Source organism: Gorilla gorilla, chromosome 10 (assembly GCF_029281585.2).
Source record: "Gorilla gorilla gorilla isolate KB3781 chromosome 10, NHGRI_mGorGor1-v2.1_pri, whole genome shotgun sequence".
NCBI lineage: Eukaryota > Metazoa > Chordata > Mammalia > Primates > Hominidae > Gorilla > Gorilla gorilla.
In genome coordinates, this window is record NC_073234.2 from 51575017 (window position 1) to 51601183 (window position 26167).

General features: G+C 43.5%; 1 protein-coding gene across 10 annotated transcripts; it reads right to left on the bottom strand.

Moving 5' to 3' along the window:
• Window positions 1-685: 685 nt before the first annotated feature.
• Window positions 686-24507, bottom strand: TMBIM6 (transmembrane BAX inhibitor motif containing 6). 10 transcript variants are annotated; one of them, XM_063694645.1, is made up of 11 exons: window positions 24369-24413; window positions 15906-16022; window positions 13087-13172; window positions 12555-12663; window positions 9903-10023; window positions 7366-7414; window positions 7161-7258; window positions 6879-6958; window positions 6312-6412; window positions 3849-3924; window positions 686-2754 (listed from the first exon to the last, which is right to left on the bottom strand). In XM_063694645.1, the coding sequence occupies exons 3-11, from the start codon at window positions 13140-13142 to the stop codon at window positions 2731-2733; spliced, it is 714 nt and encodes a 237-aa protein (XP_063550715.1). In that variant the 5' UTR covers window positions 13143-13172; window positions 15906-16022; window positions 24369-24413; the 3' UTR covers window positions 686-2730. The 10 variants fall into 10 exon arrangements, with proteins under 10 accessions (XP_063550715.1, XP_063550712.1, XP_063550713.1 ...); XM_063694642.1 differs by lacking the exons at window positions 15906-16022; window positions 24369-24413 and adding exons at window positions 21423-21552; window positions 23373-24164; XM_063694643.1 differs by lacking the exons at window positions 15906-16022; window positions 24369-24413 and adding exons at window positions 21423-21491; window positions 22402-22545.
• Window positions 24508-26167: the final 1660 nt, after the last annotated feature.

Here is a 26167-nt window from a genome sequence, read left to right on the forward strand (position 1 = left end):
CTGGAATGCAGTGGTGCATCTCAGCTCACTGCAACCTTCACCTCTCAGGTTCAAGTAATTCTCCTGCCTCAGCCTCCCAAGTAGCTGGCATTACAAGTGCCTGCCACTATGCCTATTTTTTTTTTTTTTTTTTGGTGTATTTAGTAGAGATGGGGTTTCACCATGTTGGCCAGACTGGTCTTGAACTCCTGACCTCAAGAGATCTGCCCACCTTGGCCTCCCAAAGTGCTGGGATTACAGGCATAAGCCACCATGCCTGGCCAACTTTTACATCTTTATTAACTAATTCACTTAGAATACAGCCGGGCAGCAGTGGGTGAACAAAAATACTTGCAGAATGAGTGGGTATCATTTGCCTTTTTTCCATTATGCATCCTCAAACTCCAAAGCTTGGCTGCACATCTGAACCAACTGCACATACCACCACAAACAACATATAGCAAAGGTGGCAGGGAGTGGAGAGGACTGGGAAAAAAACTGGCTTACATATTTGACAGAGAAACTTCTCAACATTTGTGGCATGTTGGGGCTACAGAGTGGGAGGTCTAAGTGGGGGGTCTTTGTCTCTATTCATACTTATGACACAAACTCAATCGTGTCCCACTCCCAGCCCCCAGTAGCAAACCCTGGCAGTATCACAAGCTCCATGACCAGCTGTACCCTTGAATTTAACACAAACACCAGGAAAGGTTAAGGAATTTTCTTTATTTTTTACAAATTAAGACTATGCAGATTTCATATATTTCTGAATCAAAAACACCTTTGTCTTCACAGTATGAGTTAGAATGCAGCCTGAGCTGAAAATCAAGAAACTAGAAAAGAAAGTGGTAGAGATAACTATATTAAAAATCTGTTAGGCATTTTCTTTAAAAGTAGGTTTTTGTGTTTTTTTTTTTTTTTGCTTTTTTTTTTTTTTAATATCTTGTCATTCTTGGCACTGTTTCTAAAGAAAAACTCCATTGTCCCAAGCAAAAAAGCACAGGTGGAGTTTGGCTTCAAGAGATGTTAACTCAAAATCTTAGGCCTAGCAGAGAATCACCAAATTTATGGAGAGTTAACAGGGGTTTAACAGGAAGGAAGTGCCTTTAGTAAGTTCTCAAGCCAGAGGCTGGAGGCAGCAGCTAAATCAGAGGACAGCATCCTCAGTGAAAGTGAGGGATTCGGGGTGGCTTGTCACTCCAGGAATAAACACAACTTAGAAACAAATGATTTCGTGGGATAGCACAGTGACATGGTGCACTGTGAACCTGAGGCCACTGTGTCAAACTGTGCACTGGTTGTGAATAGGGAGAGCCAAAAATTATGTCCTACTGGTAATGAGCTTTCAATGGCTCGATCCTCTCACACTGAAGCTCTGTAGAGCAGCTCAGAGCCACAAACCACTCCCAACATTGACCCTTCTGGGGGCAGCTGTCTGTGGCAGCCCACAGGGAAGGAGCTGGAGATCCCCATTAGGACTGTCCACCCATACTTGAAGCCACAAAACTGCAGGGATTGGGGCTCTCACTGGTTTGGTCGCCTAACTCCCGCCTAAAAGGCCACAAATTTCTGGAAAACAGGTAACAGACCAAAAACTAAACTGCATCAGTAAAATGAACATTTATCTACTGCCCCAAATCTCTGGCTTGACACTACCTACTGGTGTCCAGTTGGAGACAGACTAAAATGCACTGAAGGACTATAAGGATTGCTGCCTCCTAAGTTATCACAGCCTCGCTCTGTTGATGTGAATGAGGAACTGCTTGGTTGTTAAAGGAGATTTTGCTCCCTGCTGCCCCAAACAGGTCCTTATCTAGGTTTGCTCCCCACTGCCCCAAACAGGTCTGGCAGGATTGGTTACAATGATCTCCAGAGGCTCAACCATTCCCCTTCCCTATCCTTGCTTGGGACATTTAATCACAGCCACCTAGTAGAGGCCACTCAGTAAGGGGATAACAAACTAAAAAAACAAAAACAGGGCAAGTTTAGGGGAACCCTACGATGCTGTACCTTGATACACATAATCAGCCTTTTCAAAAATGCCTGACAAGAATTAGTCTTTCCTTTGTGCTGAAGTCTTCCCACCCATGGATGGAAGCAGGCTGACTCCCTGAGGGTCAGGCAAGGGGTGGGAAAGGGAACACATTACTTTTGTGAAGGCAAAGCAGAAAGGTGTGTTTGCCAGACCAGCATGGGCAGCTCAGAGGAAGCAAAGCATCCACCAGAAGAGGCTCTCCATTTTCTTTGTAGGGCCTGACAGTTGAGATTTTAGGCTGAGTTAACAATGGGACCACTGAACTTCTTTCCAATGGAAAACTCATGGCCCAGTCCCACAGGAACTGTGCGCATACCAAACAACGATGAGGAAGGAAGGGCCGGGTGGCTCTACCAAACAGTTCAGGTCCACTGGGTGAATGAAGCCTGGTGGGAAAGCAGACTCCTGAAGTTGGTGCCCTCTGCTGGTCCCACTTCTCATCGTGGCGGGTCGACTGCCTGAGTAGAGGAAGAGGCTACAGATGGGGTTGACAAAAAAAGGGAGTGAGGGGAACCCCAGGAAGATGAAGCCAAACTCCAAACTATATTCTGCTAATCAGTTTTTTGATCAAAAAATTCAAAATAGAGGAAACCACAAAGTACAAAGCTTTTCTGATGCTTTTCATTATCACAGAACACACCACCTGTAATGTGTGCAAAAAGGAAATGAGGGGTGGAAGGAGAGGAAGTCAAATTGGGAAAGGCTGGATGGTCACTTCATTTCTTCTCTTTCTTCTTATCCTAGAAATGGAGAAAAATCACCCAATTAGTTTTTTGACATTTGACATTCAAGCTAAAACTCTTGAGTGAGCATTTAGTTAGGGACTAGAAGTGAGCCAGACAACTAAAAAGAAATGAGAAATGCTTCCTTAGCTCAGCAAGAACTGAATCTTAACCACATCCTACTGGTGGTTCCCAAAGTTGCCGACAGACCAACCAAGAATAAAGGTTAAGCAGCTGTCCCCGCCCCCACCCCAGGAGTGCCTAGGTGGGCTGCCTGACCACTCTAGGCTATTCACACCCACTACAGCTCAGATCCCAACAGCGAAGGCTGCAGACGGCACTCTATCCTCAAAGAGTGAAACTAGAGGCCAAGACCACCAACCAACCATTAGGCGCGAGAAGTGCTCCACCCTGCAAAGTGAGCATGACTCTGGCATAAACTGACATTCAGAAATAATTTGGTCCAGCAGAATTCTTCATTCAATCTTGGATGGAAGCCCAATGTATTAAGGAATGAAAATTGAGTTGCTTGTTCTGAAACTTGTACATCTGCCTAGTGCTCAGTCCAACCATGGCATAGCCCAGACAGAGCCAGCAATCCTATCTGGTCAGCTACTCCCGCTACCACTATGCTATCTCTAAGCTCCATAAGGTCTATAAAGAAAAGCTCATTTCATTTGTTTCCCCCACTGCTTGACTCAGCTAGGTTGGATACTCATTAGCCCTATATAGAATGCTTCCTTGGAAAAAAAAATTTAACAAATGGATAAAATTAGTCTACTTCTGAAATTTACAACGTCCTCCACAATACCTTTCTCTGAGTCACAACTATATAGCCTTTAAATTATTCATGTAGTAGGTTGTGTTTACTGCCACTGAAGCTTTTTTCCCTTTCATACTAAACTCAGGGATTAGTTAAAAAAATTTTTTTTTCACTTGCTGCTTTTTTTCTAACAACTGAAGACTTCTGGTTTACCTCTTACTCAGTGGCCTGCCTTACAGTTACCCTGGACCTAACACAGTGTGTGAGCAAGTTTTCAAATCTGAAGTATACACACATGCCAAGCTCAGGAGCCATTATTGTCTCATCTTTGGGTTGTAGGCTAACTAACCTTTTCATTCATGGCCAGGATCATCATGAGTTTTCTGAAGAGAGTAATGAAATCTAAGAAGAGATCAATGCAGTGCCTGAAAGGCAAGAACCAGATTAGGATCTGTACTTCAGACTTTCTTTTATCCACAAGCCCACAAAGATGCAGAATATAAACCCCACCCCCACCCCCACGAGCCAGCTTCTCCCACACTTTACCCCCAACTAAGGAAGTAAAACTCTGGTGTCTGAGATCCTTTAGACTCATCGAAGTCATGCAGCATAGAGAAAAGAGACTGGGCCGGGCACAGTGGCTCATGCCTGTAATCCCAACATTTTGGGAGGCTGAGGCAGGTGGACTGCTTGAGCCCAGGAGTTCGAGACCAACCTGGGTAACATAGCAAAATCCCGTCTCTACAAAAATTAGCAGAGCATTGTGGCATGTGCCTGTAATCCCAGCTACTGAGGAGGCTGAGGTGGGAGGAACACCTGAGCCCAGGGAGGTTGAGTCTACAGTGAGCCATGATAGTGCCACTCTCCTACTGTAGCTTGGGTGACAGAGCAAGCCCTGTCTCAAGCGCTCTGAACTCTGCAGAGGTCCAAGTCTGAACCCTTAACTACCACTAATTAGTCATGAGACTGAGAGAATCACTACATTAAAAAAAAAGTGCCGAGCGCAGTGGCTCACACCTGTAATCCCAGCACTTTGGAAGGCTGAGGCGGGCATCACCTGAGTCAGGAGTTTGAGACCAGCCTGACCAACATGGAGAAACCCCATCTCTACTAAAAATACAAAATTAGCCGGGCATAGTGGTGCATGCCTGTAATCCCAGCTACTCAGGATGTTAAGGCAGGAGAAACACCTGAACCCGGGAGACGGAGGCTGCGGTGAGCCAAGATCACACCATTGCACTCCAGCCTGGGCAACAAGAGCGAAACTCCGTCTCAAAAAAAAAAAGTGAGCTGGGCATGGTGGCCCATGTCTGTAATCCCACCACTTTGGGAGGCTGAGGAAGGCAGATTGCTTGAGGCCAAGAGTTCGACCCCATGTCCTCACGGGACAACGTGGCAAAACCTTATTCTACTAAAATTACAAAAATTAGCTGGACGTGGTGGAGAGTGCCTGTAATCCCAGCTACTAGAGAGGCTGAGGCACAAGAATCGCTTGAACCCAGGAGGCGGAGATTGCAGTGAGCTGAGATGTTGCCACCGCACTCCAGCCTGGGTGACAGAGCAAGACTGTCTCAAAAAAAAAAAAAAAAAAAAAAAAAAAGTGGCTGGGCATGGTGGCTTAAGCCTGTAATCCTAACACTTTGGGAAACCAAGGCAAGAGGACTGCTTGAGACCAATCTGGGCATATGGTAAGACCCCATCTCTACAAAAAATAAATTAGCCTGGCATGGTCGCATGTGCCTGTTGTCCCAGCTACTCAAGAGGCTGAGGCAGGAGTACTGCTTGAGCACAGGAAATTCAGGCTGCAGCGAGCTGTGTTCACGGCACCACACTACTGCCTAGGCAACAGAGCGAGACCCTGTCTTTAAAAAAAGAGTATATCTTCTACTCATTGTTTAAAAAAATACAGAAGTATAAATAGGAAAAGGAGAAAGATCTCTTTCCCTCACTTCTGCCTGGAGGTAGCCACTATGGATATGTAAATATATAGCCACCCCCCAACACTTTTTTTTTTTTTTTTTTTTTTTGAGAAGGAGTCTCGTTCTGTCGTCCAGGCTGGAGTGCAGTGGTGCAATCTCCGCTCACTGCAAGCTCCGCCTCCCCGGTTCACACCATTCTCCTGCCTCAGCCTCCTGAGTAGCTGGGACTGCAGGCGCCCGCCACCACGCCCGACTAATTTTTTGTATTTTTAGTAGAGATGGGGTTTCATCGTGTTAGCCAGGATGGTTTCGATCTCCTGACCTCGTGATCCACCTGCCTCGACCTCCCAAAGTGCTGGGATTACAGGCGTGAGCCACCGTGCCCAGCCCCCACACTTTTTTTTTTTTTGAGACAGGGTCTCGCTCTGTTGCCAGGCTGGAGCGCAGTGGCGCAATCTTGGCTCACTTCAACCTCCACCTCCTAGGTTCAAATGATTCTTATACCTTAGCCTCCTGAGTAGCTGGGATTATATACATGTGCCACCATGCCCAGCTAATTTTTTTATATTTTTAGTAGAGACGGGATTTCGCCATGTTGCGCGGGCTGGTCTCAAACTTCTGAGCTCAAGCGATCCAGTGGCCTCAGCCTCCCAAAGTGCTAGGATTATAGGTGTGAGCCACCACACCCGGCCTATTAGCCCAGATTTTTAAAAAATCTGAAGTCTTTCAGGAATTGAGGAAGATTATGGTACACAGTTCCAGAACCGTGGGTTTCCTACCACATACACTCCCAAAGCTTGGCCACCTATGTTCAGCCAATGCCAACCTAAGTTCAGCTGCTGAACGGTATGCCTCAACCTTCATGCTTGTTAAAGACTAGTTCCCACACTCACCAGATATAATCTTGATCTCCATGTTCGGCCTTTTCAATAATGAGTTGAGTATCAAAAAGGACAAAGCCACACATGACCACCAGTCCCACATACAGGTTTGCCTAACAAATGTAAGAGATGAAGTTACTATATAGCAGAAGTTGCAGAGAAAAAAAAACCAGCCATACTTTCTGGCTCACAGTCACTTGAAAGTACATCAAATGTGAACCCTATGAACATTACCATTCACGAGAACTGCAGCCTAGGGTGAAGACCACATTACTTCCCTAGGCACAATACTGCAATGGTCACTGGAAGAGTTTCAATCATTTTAACAATCAGCCACTGCCAGACTGGCCTTACACAAATGGTGTCTGAGCAAACCATTTTCTCTTAGCAATGCCCAACCTTGTGCAGCCTGTTTTCACTTGTGGCAGAAGGCTCCATCCTATGAAGGATAATGGGAAGGCTTAGAGAGCACTGCCCAAAGTAGTACAGAAAGAAGTGCTAAAAAAAAAAAAAAAAAAAAAAGAAAAAGAAAGAAGTGTGAGGCAAATGGCTGCTAGAAAGTTCCAGGCTAAGTCTTACCTGGAAAAGCCAAATGGATCCAAAGAAAACATTCCCCAGGGAAGACAAAAGCAACAAGCTCAGGGCTGACATCAAGATACCTATAAGACACAGCAAAAAGCTGTCTTGAGAGAAGCCAAAGCAAAGTAAAGCAATCCCATTAAAGCCATTCCTTAACTTCCCCCAGAATGAAGGTTAATCTCAACTCAATAGTCGCAAAGGAGTTAGGGGTAAGGAAGGAGTACTATTGAGAATTCTGGCTAAAGAGGAGCCCCCATTCCCTGTTTCCCAGTTCACACTTACCTCCCAGAAAGAGGTAGCTACGGCGCCTGGCATAGAGTGCACTGAGGGTGAAGCAGGTAAAGATCATTGCTGTGCCCATGAAAGCAGTGGGAAGGATGCTGTTAGAAAAAAAGACCATTAGATTAAGGGCTACAGGTATACGGTCTACATTTAGAAGGTATATTCATAAAGATAAAAGCACATAAGACACTACCAAAAGAGTTACCTGGGGTTGACGGCAATACAAAACTCCAGGGCAGGGCCCAGGCCAACTCCTAGAAAACAAAAAACCCAGAACACAGTATTACGATCAATTCTTGAATAGGATCCTCATCCAAAAGCTGATCCCAAAATATAGGCATACTCATGCTCTTAACAAACGTGGACTAAAAAAGTAAATCTCTCTCCCCTCCGCTGTAATTGTTTTCAATAAAATGTATACTTGACTGCGTCTTTTTTTTTTATAGAAATAGCTACAAAATTGTCCTCTTAGCTGAAGATCATGGATGACCTCAGGGAGGGTACAGAGATTAGAAGAAAATAAAGTAGGCATGCCAAACATTTCAGAGCTAGAGTGATGTAAGATGGTAATATAGGCCAGATCAGGAATTAGAAAAAAAGGATAAAGAGCAAAACAGTGCCTCGTGGCCAGCAACCTTATAGTCATGTAGGACTGACTCCCCTTTGTAGCAAAGAAAGGTGAGACTGGTTCTGCAGGTGGACACCTGCCAACAGGAGGGCAACCTGTTCCAGCTCTAACATTTCTTTCATTCTAATTACTTTCCTCTTTCCTTCTGATAATTCCACCCCTTAATGCCTTCAAAAACTAGCTTGCCCTGATGCAAAAATCTTAATCCCTTAATCTCTTCCTTTCTAAAATTTCTCCTACATATATTAGACTGTCACTCAGAACAAGCTGTTCTAATTCAAATGTTTTGCAAACATTTTTATTACATAGCTTGAGTCTTGTTTCCTTTATAACAATTCTAGAAGAGCTGTGCCTTTCTTTTTTTGAGAATCAGCAAAGTGTCCTGCACAATAGATCTCAATGTATAGCTTTAATGCACTGTCTGTAAGACGCAGAACAGAAGCTCCTATGATAATTGCCAGTATGGGTGCAACTAAGTCAGATTCTCAAGTCTAGTTTATTAAAAGTTCTATGCCTACTATTAATAGGTTATGCTACCTAAGCTCTTGAACCTCATTCATTCAAGTACACAATGGCTATTTTTGGACACAAAAGTAGAGTCACAGTGGCTACTCACAAAGAGTTTCCCCTAATGGATGGGGAAACAAAATGAACCTATATGAGATTAGAAAGCAGGCCAGGAAGGCCAGGCACGGTGGCTCACGTCTGTAATCCCAGCACTTTGAGAGGCTGAGGCAGGTAGATTACCTGAGGTCAGGAGTTCGAGACCAGTCTGACCAACATGGTGAAACCCCGTCTCTATTAAAATACAAAATTAGGGCCAGGGGCAGTGGCTCATGCCTGTAATCCCAGCACTTTGGGAGGCCGAGGTGGGCGGATCACGAGGTCAGGAGTTCGAGACCAGCCTGGCCAACATAGTGAAACCCCATCTCTACTAAAAATACAAAAGATTAGCTGGCGTGGTGGTTGATGCCTATAATCCCAGCTATTCGGGAGGCTGAGGCAGGAGAATCGCTTGAACCCGGGAGGTGGAGGCTGCAGTGAGCCAAGATCGTGCCACTGCACTCCAGCCTGGGCAACAAGAGTGAAACTCAGTCTCAAAAAAAAAAAAAAAACAAAAAAACAAAAAAAAGCGCTGGGTGTGGTGGCTCATGCCTGTAATCCCAGCATTTTGGGAGGCTGAGGCGAGCAGATCACGAGGTCAGGAGATCAAGACCATCCTGGCCAACATGGTGAAACCCCGTCTCTACTAAAATAAAAAAATTAGCCGCTGTAGTCCCAGCTACTTGGGAGGCTGAGGAAGGGGAATCGCTTGAACCTGGGAGGCAGAAATTGCAATGAGCTGAGATCTCGCCACTGCACTCCAGCCTGGCAACAGGGTGAGGCTCCATCTTAAAAAAAAAAAAAAAAAAAAAAGAAGCCAGGAGGCAGGGTACTATGGCTTACGCCTGTCATCCCAACACTTTGGGAGGCTAAGGTGGGTGGATCACTAGGTCAAGAGATCAACACCATCCTGGCCAACATGGTAAAACCCCATCTCTACTAAAAATACAAAAATTAGCCGGGCATGGTGGCACATGCCTGTAATCCCAGCTATTTGGGAGGCTGAGGCAGGAGAATCGCTTGAACCCGGAAGGCAGAGTATGCAGTGAGCCAAGATCACGCCACTGCTCTCTCTAGCCTGGGTGACAGAGGGAGACACTGTCTTAAAAAAAAAAGGAAAAAAAGGGCCAGGCACGGTGGCTCATGCCTGTAATCCTAGCATTTTAGGAGGCCGAGACGGGCGGATCATGAGGTCAGGAGATCAAGACCATCCTGGCTAACACGATGAAACCCCGTCTCTACTAAAAATGCAAAATATTAGCCGGGTGTGGTGGCAGGTGCCTGTGGTCCCAGCTACACGGGAGGCTGAAGCAGAAGAATGGTGTGAACCTGGGAGGCGGAGCTTGCAGTGAGCCAAGATCGAGCCACTGCACTCTGGCCTGGGCAACAGAGCGAGACTCCGTCTCAAAAAGAAAAAAAAAAAAAGAAAAAAAAAGGGTGGGGGGGGAACTAACTAAGAGATACTGAAAATATAGCTCACCCCTCAAAATTAGACAAATCCCTTAACGTACCTGTAAGGAATGCAAATCCAGCAAGAAGTCCCAGTCTTTTCTGTTCAGTTTCATGGCTATGAGGTGTTGCCATCAGCCAAATCATCAATATCAGGGAGCCCAAGGCAGACAGCAGGCCAGCCTGTTAGAGTCAGAATCAATCAATCATTAAACACTTGAAAGTTTCAAATTTATTTTGCAAGAGACCTTTATTGGGTTCAAACACTTGTCTGAACTTCCTAACATTTGCTTATAACCTGGAGGCAGGAGAAAAAGTAGTGTTTTCTCAGGGATGGGGCTGAGGAGAGAACCCAGAAGCCTTGAAGCACAGAGTTAGGACCATGGTGGATGCTGGAGGTTCTTCTGGCTTGCGTAGTCCTTCAACTACAGTACAACTACCCAAGTCAAACTATGAGTGAGTCATGCCCAAAAAATAGAAAGGATGAATGAAATGTGACAAGTGCTTAAAGTACATTCCATCTGTAGAACAAATAGAAATGATCCCCCTTTGATCACTTTAAAAAAAACATGGTGGCTCACGCCTGTAATCCCAGCACTTTGGGAGTCCGAGGTGGGCAAATCACCTGAGATCAGGAGTTCGAGACCAGCCTGACCAACATGGAGAAACCTCGTCTCTACTAAAAATACAAAATTAGCCAGGCATGGTGGCACATGCCTGTAATTCCAGCTACTCAGGAGGCTGAGGCAAGAGAATTGCTTGAACCCAGGGAGGCAGAGGTTGCGGTGAGCCAAGATCACGCCATTGCACTTCAGCCTGGGCAACAAGAGTGAAACTCCGTCTCAAAAAAAAAAAAAACCAACAAACAAAACCCCCAAAAACCAAAACACCAAGACACATACATATACAGAAGACTGCAAAGTACTAAAATGTTAACAGTAGTTATTTCTGGATGATGGGATTATGGAAGTTTCTAAAATACTTCCTTCTCATTGCTAGTCTGTTTTCTGAATTTTCTAAAATGAACACATATTAGCTTTGTAGTAAGAAAAAAGTGTTTCTTTTTTTAAAAACGCCAAGTGGGAGAAACTATAGGCATTAGAAAAAAGAGAAATCATTAAGGATGGACGTAGACACTGAAGTTCCTTCCTTCCTTTAAAGGAAGAAGTTGATTCTCATTATTCAGTGTTTATGTTATAAAATCACAGTGGACAATGAATTAGTAAACCCTTGTTCCTGAGGGAAATAAAAGGTAGGTAGGTTCCTGCAAGCCTAAGGTCACAACATTTTCATCAAATGATCAATAGATACCTTGCTTTTATGTGTGTTTCTGTTTAAGGACACCTCATTTGACATTATTTTTGATTTCTTAACATTGAACTCAGAGTTACAACAGCAGTACAACTCATGCCGGAATGAAGCTTATCTAATATACACATTTTCTTCATAAGGCACATTACTGTCTTTCTGCACTCAGGAATACTAGACAGCACTTCAGCACTATGCTGTTTGCATTCTGAACAGCAAAATTAAGACAAGCATGGTGGCATGCGCTTGTATTCCCAGCTACTTGGGAGGCTGAGGTGCGAGGATCAATTGAGCCCAGGAGTTTGAGACCAGTCAGGACAACACTACAAGACCTCCACTCAAAAAACCCAGCAAAATCACCAATTAAAAGCACAAAAATACAAAGGAAGTGGCACTAAATGACCATGAAAAGAACATTTGTTTACAATATGAGAACTGAAACAAGAAGGCAGCGCACTGTCTTGTTCAACCTCAGCTGAAAACACTGCCAACAGCACGGTGACTCAACTTTTTCACCACTCTGTGACTGTCTGCAAAAAGTGCCATGAGTAACAGAGCGAGACTCTGTCTCAAAAAAAAAAAAAAAAAGTGCCATGAGTATTGATTTTGGGGTTACAAATTTTAATGAGTAGGTGAATTCACAAATATAGAGTCTGTGAATAACAAGGATTGACTGTATTTTACTAAATTATTTAAGGGCTAACCTTGCCTAAAACTCAAGTGATCAAAGCCCTATCCTTTGAGTGTCTAAAGTAATTTTTCACACAATCCCTGCCAGGAGATGCCTGAACATAAGGATAGTTCTCAACAATGGCAAATGCCAACAGAGGCCCACTTCTACATTTATGCTAAAAGGAATACTCTACAAAGGCACAAGACTATGTTAGGGAGTCTTCAAACTTTCTGGTTATTCCTCAAACTGTACCTTCTACTCCTGCTGACCAAACCCAGATTCTCTCTCAATACAGGAAAACAAATTGTTGAAGGTTTTTACCCAACCATGCAGACAACAGTTATCGGAAAATAAAACGGGTCAATTCCTTAAAAAGATCTCAATCCTGCCTCTCCTGATAGTTAATCATACAATCAGAGTTTTGTAAATGAAGAATGGAGGAAAAGATAAAAAGGCTTCTGTGCCAAAGAATCCCAGCATGCATGCCATGCACCTACTGAGTGGGTGGGGGTCTTGTACGTCAGCAGCACACCATTCAGTGCCAAGGTTAAGGCATTCTGTTTTTCAGTATCTAGAGGGGGCACAGTTGCCAGAAAATTAAAATGGCTTTACATGTCCTGATTTAATGTCTGAGTTTAAAGAGAGGAACAGGGTCCCTTGGACCACCTTGCTGAGCTGGTTTTTTCCTAATGTAATTTGTACCACAGCAACCAGGAGAGAAAATCGTTCTTACCTGAATGAAATGAGTGACCATATGGACATAGGCCCCTGCAGCCGCCACAAACATACAAAGGGCAAAACTTGCATAGACCTTCTTCAGGTGCTGCTGCGTTGACGGGGTTCTAAGAAAAGAATGTGAATAAGAGCAATCACTCCCAGATCAATCTCATATTTAAGCTAAGAAGAATCATTTCTCTCTTTCCCTTCCTGGGAATATGTAGAAGTTCTGTTACAAATAGTTTGAAATACTTTTAGGAAAGCATATTACAATAAAAAATAATATTTTGAAAATAGGTTAACAGAACCTTAAATGCTGAGGAAGACCAAATGCCCAAAATTATGAATAATCAGTACCCAAACTAGAATAAATGCCTTTCCAATAACCACACAGCAACGTGTAGAATCTGGACATTTTCATCAGGTCCTCTGGATTCTGGCCAAGTTAATTTGTTAGCTTATACACACAAAAGTTATAAATGCAGAAAAGGGACAAAGAGATATGAAAAGAAATGCAGTACAAAACCAGTCAAGGTCAAAACACTTACATATGAGAAAATTTTAAAAGCGCATCAAAGTTGATCTTTCGATCAAATATGTTCATGGTTCCAGAGTCTGTGCAGCAGTCTCCACTCTGCAGAATAAAGAAAGGTTAGAGTCATTAAGTCATACAGAATCACATGAACAGCTTATAAAAAAAAAAAAAAGCAACATGTAAGTTCAGAAAGATGAAAACTTGCCTAAAATTCTACAGCCCTAACACAACCATTTTTATTTTTATGTGTCCTACAATATATTTGCAATCATAGTCAACCATCTTAAAGAGGACAGAGGAATTGAATGCATCTTCTTCTCCCTCAAACTATTTTGTTACTATCATCTGATTTCTATTCTTTCAGGTGATTTGCCACTTTAAAAGGCAGTAAGTTTATAAAAGAAATTCTCAATTAACAATCTAGTTAAAGGAACCTAGACATCGGCACATAAAGCAATTTTATGTCATTGTTTCAAGATGCTAAAGAATTCCCTTGGCTGGGCATAGTGGCTCACTGAGGCCTATAATCCCAGCACTTCTGAGAGGCTGAGGTGGGCGGATCACCTGAGGTCAGGAGTTCGACACCAGCCTGGCCAACATGGTGAAACCCTGTCTCTACTAAAAATACAAAAATTAGCTGGGTGTGTTGGCACACACCCGTAATCCCAGCTACTCAGGAGGCTAAGACAGAAGAATTGCTTGAACCTGGGAGGCAGAGGCTGCAGTGAGCCAAGACACGCCACTGCACTCCAGCCTGGGCAACAGGGCAAGAGTCCGTCTCAAAAAAAAAAAAAAAAAAAAAAAAATTATCTCACTAGCAGCACCTCAAAGATAAAAAACAAAACTTTGATTAGTCTTAACAAAACAAACAAAAACTATAAAGCTGGGTCTGGCATTAAGACTTGCATTTTAAATATATGCGTATCAAATTTTCTTAACCTAACACATTTAAGAACTGAACTGAAAAGGACTCACAATTTTAAAAAAAGAAAGGTTCCTACCTCCATAAAAAAGGAATTTATGCAGAAAGGAGGATTTTTTTGGGGGGTATTTTTTTGACAGTTTCAGAACCTTTCCTACAGGAAGGTTAGAACAGTACAAAGAATTCCTGTACAACCTTCACCCAGATTTCCTAAATGCTAATATTTCACATTTGCTTCATCTTCTTTCTATATAGCAATATATAGACAGATGTAAAAATATTTTTTCCCTAACCATACAGACACAGTGCTCCTAAATACTTCAGTGTGTATATCCTGAAAGTAATGATCAAAATCAGGATATTAATACTAATGCAATACTATTTCTAATCTGCAGACCTTATTCAGATTTTTGCCAACTGTCCCAATGTCAAAAAGGGCATTTTTAAACTGAACTATATCCAGGTTAGATCATATCAACACCATAAAGTCAAGTTCTTAAGTTTTGCTCCCTCCCCTATTTCACATGCAATCCTAAGTAAACGTGTTCAATCTACAGTACTAAAGATCCAGTCAAGAACTTTCATCTCTTCTAAATATAAATCCTCCAAACTCTTATCAGGGCCATAATGCCCATCCATTTTAAATCTACCAGAAAAGGAGGGGCAGGGAGGAAGGGATTCAAACATAAAGTTGTGTGAAACGCCACCTACTGAATGAAGCACTCTAATCAGCACCCAGCGCAACACTCAGAACAATTCATCTAGGTAATAATAAAAATTACAGTCCCCAAACAAATTTCCTAAGGAATCCTGGGCCAGTGGAAAGATATAAACATCATCTGCTTCCTGAGGCTCTCTCCCACAAATGAAACAATCACAATGGCTGGCTTGCATTCTCTGGTTTCTTCTTTCCTTCTCTCATTAACATCACTACTCACCTCAGAACTGTTGTTAATTCTGTTCTTAAGGACAGATACAGTGAGAAGCTGCAGAACCTACTAAGGTTGTTGCTCTCTCCTCTGAGTCACCCGGATCTGGGCCCTCTTGATCTAGATGGTGCAATTATTGCAGGTTATTACAAGGCCAACCACAGCCTTCCATAACCAAGATGAATATGACTATGTCCTCTAGAGAGCACACTTACAGCATGGCAGAGTTCAGCACCTGGAAAGTGTCTTTGTTTAAGGTTTCCCACTAACACCCCTAATGACATCCCTAGACAGCACTTACAATAATACTGAAGCAACTTTCAGAGCCAAGTTTCTCAGTATTCACAACAGCAATGCTAAAGAACCTCTTGCTTCCACAAGAATTAAAGAGAAAGGTAAGGGATGGAGCGGGGTGGATCCTCAAACGCCCAGGGGATTCTAAGAAAGAGGCAATGCTCATGTAACCAGACCCTGCTTGGCGGAATCTGTTCGAGGGGAGAATGGCAGAAACTCCCCTTTCTCAGATACCTCTCTGACATTTCCCAGGGGGTACTGACTGCCTCTTTCTGGTTCTCTCTTAACAACTGTTGATGGAAAAACCAAAACCATCAAAGGCTGTGTGGGTTGGGGCAGGGGGATGAGATGTCAAAATGGCAATTTCACTTTGATTTAATAGAAGCTTGTGGTTTGAAATCATTAAAAAATAACTAAAACTTCTGTTTTTCAATATCAGTATTTCAAAATTTAAAACAAAACATGTAACTACCAAATATTATAGACGCAAAAGGGCACAGCAATTTTATTAGCTTTATGGAGAAAAAAAAGAAACCTGGTAAAGCACAGATGGTCCCTGACTTACCAGGGTTGACCTATCACTGGGAGAAATTGATACTCATTCAGTACACTCCTAGATTTGCGATGGGTTACATCTGGATACACCCATTGTAAATTAAAAATATCGTTGAGTCAAAAATGACTTACAGGTTGGGCACAGTGGCTCACGCCTGTAATCCCAGTACTTTGGGAGGCCAAGGCAGGTGGATCACTTTGACGTCAGAAGTTCGAGACCAGTCTGGCCAACACGGCGAAACCCTGTCTCTACAAAAAATACAAAAATTATCTGGGCATAGAGGCACGCCCCTGTAGTCCCAGCTACTTGGGAGGCTGAGGCAGGAGAATCACTTGAATCCAGGAGGTGGAGGTTGCAGTAAGCCGAGATCACACCACTGTACTCCAGCTTGGGCAACACAGCGAGACTACGTTTCAAAAAAAAAAAAAAAACAAAACAAAAATGACTTACAAAAAGAAAAGGACTTACATTTTCAACTTACGGTATTTTCAACTTGTGATGGGGTTTTTCCAGATGCAGCCCCGTCTTGAGGAGCATCTGTATACATTTAATGTATATGACACAATGTACAGATAACAATTTCAGAAATGTTAAAATGTGAGAGGGAATACATAGGTCTTAGAATCAAAGAAATATGATAGTTTGCTCTAGAGCTGTTCCAAATAGACAAGAATATACAGATAAGTAATGAGATCAAACTGTTCTGACAAGTTTTGCCAGATAAAATAAACTTACCAAGTTTCAATCTTAGCTTCAACTAGCGAAGCTCAGAAAAGATACCTACATTTCAATGGCCGATATGCAAACTCAGCCAAACAAGATTAAGTTGCACTCAACTCAAAAATAGCAGCTCTCGGCCGGGTGCGGTGGCTCACGCCTGTAATCCCAGCACTTTGGGAGGCCGAGACGGGCGGATCACGAGGTCATGAGATTGAGACCATCCTGGATAACACGGTGAAACCCCGTCTCTACTAAAAATACAAAAAAATTAGCCGGGCGTGGTGGTGGGCGCCTGTAGTCCCAGCTCCTTGGGAGGCTGAGGCAGGAGAATGGCATGAACCCGGGAGGCAGAGCTTGCAGTGAGCCAAGATCACGCCACTGCACTCCAGCCTGGGTGACAGAGCAAGACTCCGTCTCAAAAAAAAAAAAAAAAAAAAAAAAAATAGCAGCTCTCATATCAAGTATTTTCCATTCTAGGAGCAATCAGCTCTTAAGAGCTTGAAGTATTATATTCAGTACCATTAACCAAGTAACTCGCTAACATTCCAGAGGAGCCCACGGTTAAATGAAAATCTTTTTTAAAAAACACATTAAAATGTTATAGTTTACCACAATAAAGAAAAAAAGTACATTACAAGCTGCTAAAAAATTCAATACAGCAGTCCTTTCACACCTCTAAGCCTATTACTTACTAATTCAACTCTAAAATAAAGAGAAGGGGTTATTTACATAGAATACAATGTGGATAGTGCCTCCTGGAGTTGTGGAAAATCTGCCTATACTGCGTTTGTAACCGAAAAGTAAATGTTCAGGTGTTAATCATAACCAAATTCCTCTAATTTCATTCAGAGCCTCCTGTTATGCCTTCATCCCAGGAGAGGAAAACCTGTCAGAAGCTGTCAACATGTCATGCACAGACTGCTAAAGTTTTGCTGAAGTGTCATCATTCTGTGGTATCCCTGACCAGCCTCCTCTGCCAGAGCCATGCAAAAACAAAAAGCTAAGAGCTTAATACATAGCTCTCCCAAGAAAAAACTCAAGTAAACACAATTGTTTGAGTTAGATATTCCTGTGGTCTGCTTTTGCTTGGGAAGACAGGGACAGCAGGGGCTGGTAGGAGGAGACAGGCATTCTTAGCAGTGGACATCTAGGTCATGTTAAATGCCTTGTTTTGTTCTAGGTATCTCCCTTACCCTTGTCCTAAAATGAAAGACTATTATCAAGGGTCCAGCCTTAAATTTAAAAAAAAAAACAGGCTGGGTGCGGTGGCTCACGCCTGTAATCCCAGCACTTTGGGAGGCAAAGGCAAGCAGATCATGAGGTCAGGAGTTCGAGACCAGCCTGGCCAACATGGTGAAACCCTGTCTCTACTAAAAATACAAAAATTAGCTGGGCGTGATGGCGGGCACGTATAGTCCCAGCTACTCGGGAGGCTGAGGCAGGAGAATCGCTTGAGCCAGGGAAGCGGAGGTTGCAGTGAACTGAGATCACGCCATTGCCCTCCACCATGGGTGACAGTGCGAGACTACGTGTAAAAAAAATTAAAAAATTAAAAAAAAACACAACCATTCTCTTCAGTCCTATTCCCACACACCTAGGAGCTACAGTGAACATGAAACATGCTGAAGTAGCCAAAAGCTATGCAAAACAAAACTATCGTGGATTTAGTATGCATTCTATGCAATGCTAGAGCCAAGACAGACTGCCTCAGTGTGTACAGCAACATTAAAACAGCAAGTCAAAGAAACACTGTTCACACATTAAATTAAATTAAATTAAATTAAATTCACACATAAATTAAGTTTATGTTTTATTACGAAGACAATAAAGTCTCAAGGTTATGTTCACTTCCAAAAAACAAAAAAGGAAAAAGGCCATGCACAATGTCTCACACCTGTGAGCCCAGCACTTTGGGAAGCCAAGGTGGGAGGGTCGCTTGAGCCCAGGAGTTCCAGACCAACCTGGGCAACACAGCAAAACCTCATCTCTGCAAACAATTAAAAAATTAGCTGGGTGTGGTGGTGTACGCCTGTTGTCCCAACTACTTGGGAGGCTGAGGAAGGAGAATTGCTTGAGCCCAGGAATTTCAGGCTGCAGTGAGCCATCATCATGTTGCTTCACTCCAGCCTGGTAACAGAGCAAAAATGTGTCACTGCACCCCAGCCTGGGCAACACAGCAAAACCATTTTATAAAATTAAAACAAAAAAATTAGTTTGTCAATTACATGGTTATTTCTTCCTGTTGTATTAATTCAACCATCCTGAACCTTGTTCCCACATATCTAGAAGGGACCAAATTGATACTTAGAAGAAAAATCCCATATAGTTTAAAAGAGGGGAAAGGGCTGGGCACGGTGGCTCATGCCTGTAATCCCAGCACTTTGGGATGCCTAAGTGGGTGGATCACCTGAGGTCACGAGATCGAGACCAACCTGGCCAACATGGTGACACCCAGTCTCTAGTAAAAAAACACAAAAATCAGCCAGATGTGGTGGTGGGCGCCTGTAATCCCAGCTACTCAGGAGGCTAGGGAAGGAAAATCGTTTGAACCCAGGAGGCAGAGTTTGCAGTGAGCCGAGATCGCGCTACTGCACTCCAGCCTGGGTGACAGAGCCAGACTCCGTCTCAAAAAAACACAAACAAAAAAAGGAGGGGGAAGAACTGTTAGTAATTTGTCAGTAGTTTTTTTTCTTCTTCTTCTTCTGTGTTTTTGGCCAAGAAAGCTTTCCATTCATTAGTTTTTACTACTGAGTAATGTTCATACACTGTATAACCATGTCCCCTGCATAGTGGTTAAGACTGCCTGCTACTTCTGAATCCTAGTTATTTCCTTAGCAGTGGGACATGCAGCAAGCTTCTGGCACTTAACCTCACTGTACTTCAGTTTCACCTACCATGTGTAAAATACTAATACATAACAATCCTTATTTCCTAAGGTTGCAGATTAGGTGAGATAATACAAATAAAGTTCTTAAAATAGCTCTTTGTACACAGAATGAGTTCAATACATGGTAACCATTGTTATTACTGGTGTACTAACATGGTTATTACCGGTGTACTCATTACTACAATGTCTTCAGTAGATTATTCTCTTTTAAAAGTCTAGTTTTAGCCTGTAATCCCAGCACTTTGGGAGGCTGAGGCAGGCGGATCACTTGAGGTCAGGAGTTCGAGACCAGCCCAGCCAACACAATGAAACCCCATCTCTACTAAAAATACAAAAAATTAGCCAGGCGTGGTGGTGGGCGCCTATAATCCCAGCTACTTGGGAGGCTGAGGCAGGAGAATGGCTTGAACCCAGGAGGCGGAGGTTGCAGTGAGCCGAGATTGCACCACTGCACTCCAGCCTGGGCGACAGAGCAAGACTCTGTCTCAAAAAAAAAAAAAAAAAAGAAAAAATTATAAACTGAAACATAAAGGCACTTGAAAAATCTCATTACTGGTAAAAGTACAGATGCTCGATTTACAATGAAGTTACATCCCAATAATCCCATTGTAAACTGAAAGTATCGTAATTTATGCACTTACTACATATAACCTACCAAACATTATAGCTTAAGCCTAGCCTACCTTACCTTAAATGTGCCCAGAATGCTTACATTAGTCTGAAGTTGGGCAAAACTATCTAACGCAAAGCCTACTTTATAATAAAGTGTTAAATATCTCATGTGAAAATATCATACCAGATATCCCTAGTCTGGGAAAAGATGGAAATTCTAAATGTGCAGGGTTTTTTTTTTTTTTTTTGAGACAGAGTCTCGCTCTGTTGCCCAGGCTGGAGTGCAGTGGCACGATCTCAACTCACTGCAACCTCTGCCTCCCGGGTTCAAGTGATTATCATGCCTCAGCCTCCCGAGTAGCTGGGATTACAGGCGTGTGCCACCATGCCCAGCTAATTTTTGTATTTTAAGTAGATACAGGGTTTTGCCATGTTGGCCAGGCTGGTCTCGAACTCCTGACCTCAAGTGATCTGACCACCTCGGCCTCCCAAAGTGCTGGGATTACAGGTATGAGCCACCATGCCTGGCCTGAAGTACAGTTTCTAGCAAACAGGTAGCACTTTTGCATCATTATAAAGTAAAAAATCATTAAGTCCAATCATCATAAATTGGGGCCCGTCTGTACTTTTGTTTAAATGGCATACTTTTCTTCTAGCACATTTATACCATCTCTCTTGTCCCACAGGGCCATGGGCATTTTGAGACAGCCTAACAGCCACTAAGTGATAATCTGATATGGTAAAGGATTTGATGAAGTAAATGCGCAAAAGCTTGATGCTTTCCCTGCCACTCCCAGGAGGTAGGTCAGTTCAGTTTCGGAACCATCCAAGGAATTGTTTCATTCAACTAGGACCGAGCTTTGATCTTCCCAGGTGGACACCCTAGATGTCCCCGCCTCTCCCTTAACTTGGACCCAAATCCCTGGATTAGCTAATACTGAATCCATCTCTCCAGGGGGCTGCCTCAAAACCAAACCAGTAACTGGAGATGAAATGCCTACTGCCTTCAGTAAATTATTTTTTGTACCAAACGTTGACACTACTTCATCTCCCTCTCTATAACGTTTGACAGATACTGAATCCTAAGAAGGCCCCAAAATCCTAAATACACAATCTTCTTCCAGTATAAACCAGTAATCCCTCCCTAATAACACCATATTTAGCCCAAATGGGGAGCACACATAAATTAGGACAAACAGCACACCCACTTCACCCTCACTGGTGAAGCTGCTTTTTCAAGTGTTTTGGATTCCAGTTAATTGTGCAGGAACTTCTCACCCTGAGGGCAGAGCTTGCATCTGGTTCAGCTCAGCTATCCCCAAGATTTAAGCACTACGAAGTCTTTAGAGCAAATTTAGACCCTATTATCAGATCAAGAGTGCTGTAACCTCAAATCAACATTCCCCAGCTGGCTCAGAGTGGAACCTACCTCAAGGGGTCACTCAGGTAACCTTTAAGTCAAGGAGACAGCCTTTCTCTCCTTGGTCTCGAACACCATCTTTGGAAAACAAAATGTGTATAAAAACTACGAAGGGCTGCATGCAGTTTGGTTAGAAACTCTGGGGGAACAAAACAGAGTGGTAGAAGACATTTCTACCAGATTCTACAACCAGGTCAAAGTAGTAAAGGAAAAAAAATTAGAAGTTAGAGCATCAGAATATTCAATGGTTTCTCTAGAGAAAATTAATACCCTTGGGCAGTTTACGAAATAAAATGAAACTCGTCAGGCCAGCAGTAATACCTTCTATACTAATACTCCTGACTATATTTATATAAAATTTATAACTTTTAAGGTGCTTTTATATATGTATTACCTTTAATCCTCACACATCAACCCACAAGGAAACGGAAAGATTAGACCCATTTTATACATCTTTTTTAAGTTCAAAAAGGCAATGTAATAGTGGCAAGAGGACAGGATTTGGTGTCACAAGTGCTGCCACTTTCTACTACATAACCTAGGAAAAATCATTTTATCTAAGGTTATTTCAGCTTCCTCATCTGTAAGATAACGATGATGATCAATACCTGCTCTACTAGAAATGCCAATAAGAAAATCTGTGTGAAATCAACGTAAAGTACTAAAACAAACATTAGTATTGATTTGACCAACATTAGAAAGTTAAATAGCAGAGCCAGAACCAGATTTGGGGTCTTCTGACCACTATAGTCTAGTGCTCTTTTTACTATTCCATCCTACAGTAGAAAAATAAGCTTTCATTTATATAAGCTTTCAAAAGTTTCAGCCATAGGTGAAAACAAATCTTTAAAACAAAAAAACCCTCCCAAAACATACATTGATTCCCATGACATTTTTCTGCATTTTCAGCATTTGCATAAAGAGCATGAACTATATCTATAATCAGGGAAAATAACTTGAAAATGCTAAGTATCTGGATTAATTTTACCTTATCTTATTCTTCAGGAGAGATGACTCTTTTTCTTTAGGAAAGGATTACACCTGTAATCCTAGCATTTTGGGAGGTCAAGGCGGGCGAATCGCTTGAGGTGTGGAGTTCGAGACCAGGCTGGACAACTTGGCAAAAGCCCGTCTCTACTAAAAATACAAGAATTAGCTGGGCATGGTGGTGCGCGCCTCTCATCTCAGCTGCTTAGGAGGCTGAGGCATGAGAATTGAATGCACCAGGGAGGCGGAGGTTGCAGTGAGCCGAGATTGCACCACTGCACTCCAGCTTGGGTAAGGGAGTGAGACTGTCTCAAAAAAAAACATAATAATAATAATAAATAAATAAATCGCTTGAGTTCTGGAGTTGGTAAGCCTGGGCAACATGGTGAAACCCCATCTCCACAAAAAATACAAAAATTAGCTGGAGCTGGTGACGTCCACCTGTGGTCCTAGCTACTCAGGAGGCTGGAGTGGATCACCTAAGCCAGGAGAGGTCAAGGTTCAAGTGAGCCATGACTGTGCCACTGCACTCTAGCCTGGGCGACAGTGAGACTCTGCCTCAAAAAAAAAAAAAAAAAGAGGAGGAAGGTACTAAACCATGTTTCCACAACCAGATAAATAACGGAAGAAGCAAACTATGGATCAAAAGTACAGATTGTATTTCTCAAGGGTTCAACTATTCTACTGGAGTCCCTACTCCAGTCCCTACTGGAGGAAAGTGGCGGCAGATAATCTAAATGTCAACATATTCTTTAGGCCAGAACAAAAATATTAGACAAAAAGAATAAGAAAACACCAAAGAGTGTAAATACAATAATTACAGAAAAAAGTGTGTATACGCAGGTCATAAGAAATGTGTTTATGCAATTCCGGTATCTTTCTAGAATTCAATTCTTAAACCACACAAACAAAAGATAAACTGTAAATAAATATCAACAAGTAACTAGAAAAGTCCATTTGCCATTTATTTACCTTTGACCTTAAAATCCTTGTCTGTTTCAAGCACAGTCAGCCCTTCTACTGGGTTACACATTCACAAGTTGCTAGAACACAGTCTCAAGTTCATAGTGATTTTTGTTGTGGGGGTGGTCAATGAAAGGCTGATGACCCCAAGCAGCCCGGGCTGGCACCGGGTAGTAATTCTACACTCAGTAAATATACAAAGATACCAAAGCCTACTTGTTACCACAGGTCCAGCAAGTAGGCCCAAGATAAAAACTGCCCAACGACGCCCTTGCTGAGCAGACTCAGAAAGACGCCCACAAAATCTCAAGACCAAGCAAAGCAAAGCCACCTCACCTGCCCAAAAGTAACCAATCCGAACAGAGCGGGGCCGCCCCGTGGGCCTGGAAGGCAGCCCCAGCCCCAGACTCCTCTCACTTCCCGCCTCTGCCGTTGGCTAAGTAACTGAGGAGCCTCGCGTGTCACAGAGGAGTGTGACATCACCCGCCCGCCAGGCCCTACCTCGAGTCTTGGCTCCGGGCCGCTCACCCAGGGTCAGCCCGACCAAAGGACCCGCCCGCAGCCGAACAGCAATCGGATGGGTGGAGTTTCGCGTTCCTTCACCTCGGAAGGACGTGCTCTGAATTCGAACAATCGAAGCTAGGCCAAGGGGCCCTGCGTCTACACTTAGTGGAGGAGAAGGAGCGGGAGAAAGGAAAAGGCGGGCTGAGAAGGGGCCTTCGCCAGCGCTCTGGGGCAGAATAGAGGCCTCGACACCCGCCAAAACCCCCCCAGACTCGCCTCCGCCCCACCCCCGCTTCAGCACTGTTGCGCACGCGCAGCACTAGTTCCCTAGCTTCCCTCCCCACCCTGTTTTCCGGAGTCTGGTCTCCGAGCAGGGCCTCGTTCCTTCAGGGTGCCATCTGTCCGCAGAAGGAAGCTACTGCCACTCTTGCTCAGACAGTAACTGCTAACTCCCTTTCCATTTCTCACTCCCAGTTCACCCAGTACTAAGTTCAGACGTACCTTCCTAACCCGCCTCTCCAAGGCCTACCAGCGCTTCTAACACCGGATGTGCTCTGACTCGCCCACTTCCGCTCCCGATGCTTTACCCGGCGTACGCCTCTCGAGGGAAACCCCGCCCTGTGGTCCGCTTAAGACCAGTCCTCATTGGCCGTTGGCCGCACTCCTGCCTTTCCATTGGCTGTACGTGCATAAACAGCGGCTGCTTAGTTCAGAAGCCTGAGCTTGTGGATCAAGATTACTGGCCACCAATCACCGTCGAAGCAAAAGGTCTCCGCCTTCTTACCGTAGTAAGCCAGGGTCACGGTGCGCTGCTGCCTCTAGTGGAGAAAGTGAAAATGGGCTGGCCCCGCCCGGGGCAGCCCGACGGCTTGTGAAGGGGTAGCGCTGCAGTCTTGGGATTCTGGCTTTAGTCTTGTCATGCAGTGTTAAAGGGGGAAAGCGATTCGGAGAACACATTTAAAAAAAAAAAAGCGCCCTCGCAGGGGGCGATTTACTGTGAAACTAGTGGAGCGTAAGCTTCAGAGCACCTTTGAAAACACTTCTATTTCTCTAGAGTATGCGAGAAGGAAATAGCAGGATTCCAGGAGGAAAACCAGAATTTAGGAAACCACTGTCTGGAAAGATAGAACAGTTCTTTTCAGTAAAGAATACAAATATCCAGGGTATGATTCTCAGTAGGCAAACCCAGGTATGCAATTAATAGAAGTTAATTTTCGGCTGGGCGTGGTGGCTTACGTCTGTAATCCCAGCACTTTGGGAGGCTGAGGTGGGCAGATCACTTGAGGCCAGGAGTTTGAGACCAGCCTGGCCAACATGGTAAAACCCCATCTCTATTAAAAATTTAAAAAATTAGCTGGGCGTGGTGGCGTGTGCCTGTAATCCCAACTACTCAGGAGGCTGAGGTAGGAGAATTGCTTGAACCCTGGAGGTGAAGGTTGCAGTGAGCCGAGATGGTGCCACTGCACTCCAGCCTGGGAGACAGAGCGAGACCCCATCTCAAAAAAACCAAAAAAGTTAATTTTCTATAATACAACCTAATTTTTGCTGTAGTGTAGCAGGACAAGCCGCAGACAAAACCCCTCAGACACCGAGTTAAAGCAGGAAGCGGTTTATTCGGCCAGGAGCATCGGCAAGACTCCTGTCTCAAGAGCTGAGCTCCCTGAGTGAGCAATTCCTGTCCCTTTTAAGGCCTCACAACTCTAAAGGGATCCGCTTGAGAGGGTAGTGATCGATTGAGCAAGCATGCACCGGTAATTAGATCAGAATAGGACAGGGATTTTCACAGTGCTTTTCTATACAATGTCTGTAATCTATAGATAACATAACCGATTAGGTCAGGGGTCGATCTTTAACTACGAGGCCCAGGGTGTGGTGCCTGGCTGTCTGCTTGTGGATTTCATTTCTGCCTTTTAGTTTTTACTACTTCTTTCTTTGGAGGCAGAAATTGGGCATAAGACAATATGAGGGGTGGTCTCCTCCCTTATTCCCCCACTTTGAGACTCTCACTCATTTTATTAGTGGGAGTTCTCACCTTCATCTTCACTACCTATGTCTTCCTGCATGACAGATCGACAGTGATTTATGTAGTACACTTGTGCTGAAGCATTCTGGTGAACTAGAGTAGTGATGAAACCTTTTACCATTTGAATGAGTACAGGTAGTAAATAAGGGATCAGTAAGCAGGTTCCTATTACTTCTATAATTTTTACTATAAGAGTTTTAAATCCTCCTAGCACTGGGAACCATTTTTAAACATAGCTTCAGGGTCAAATCCGTGTCACACTTGTACAGGCACATGT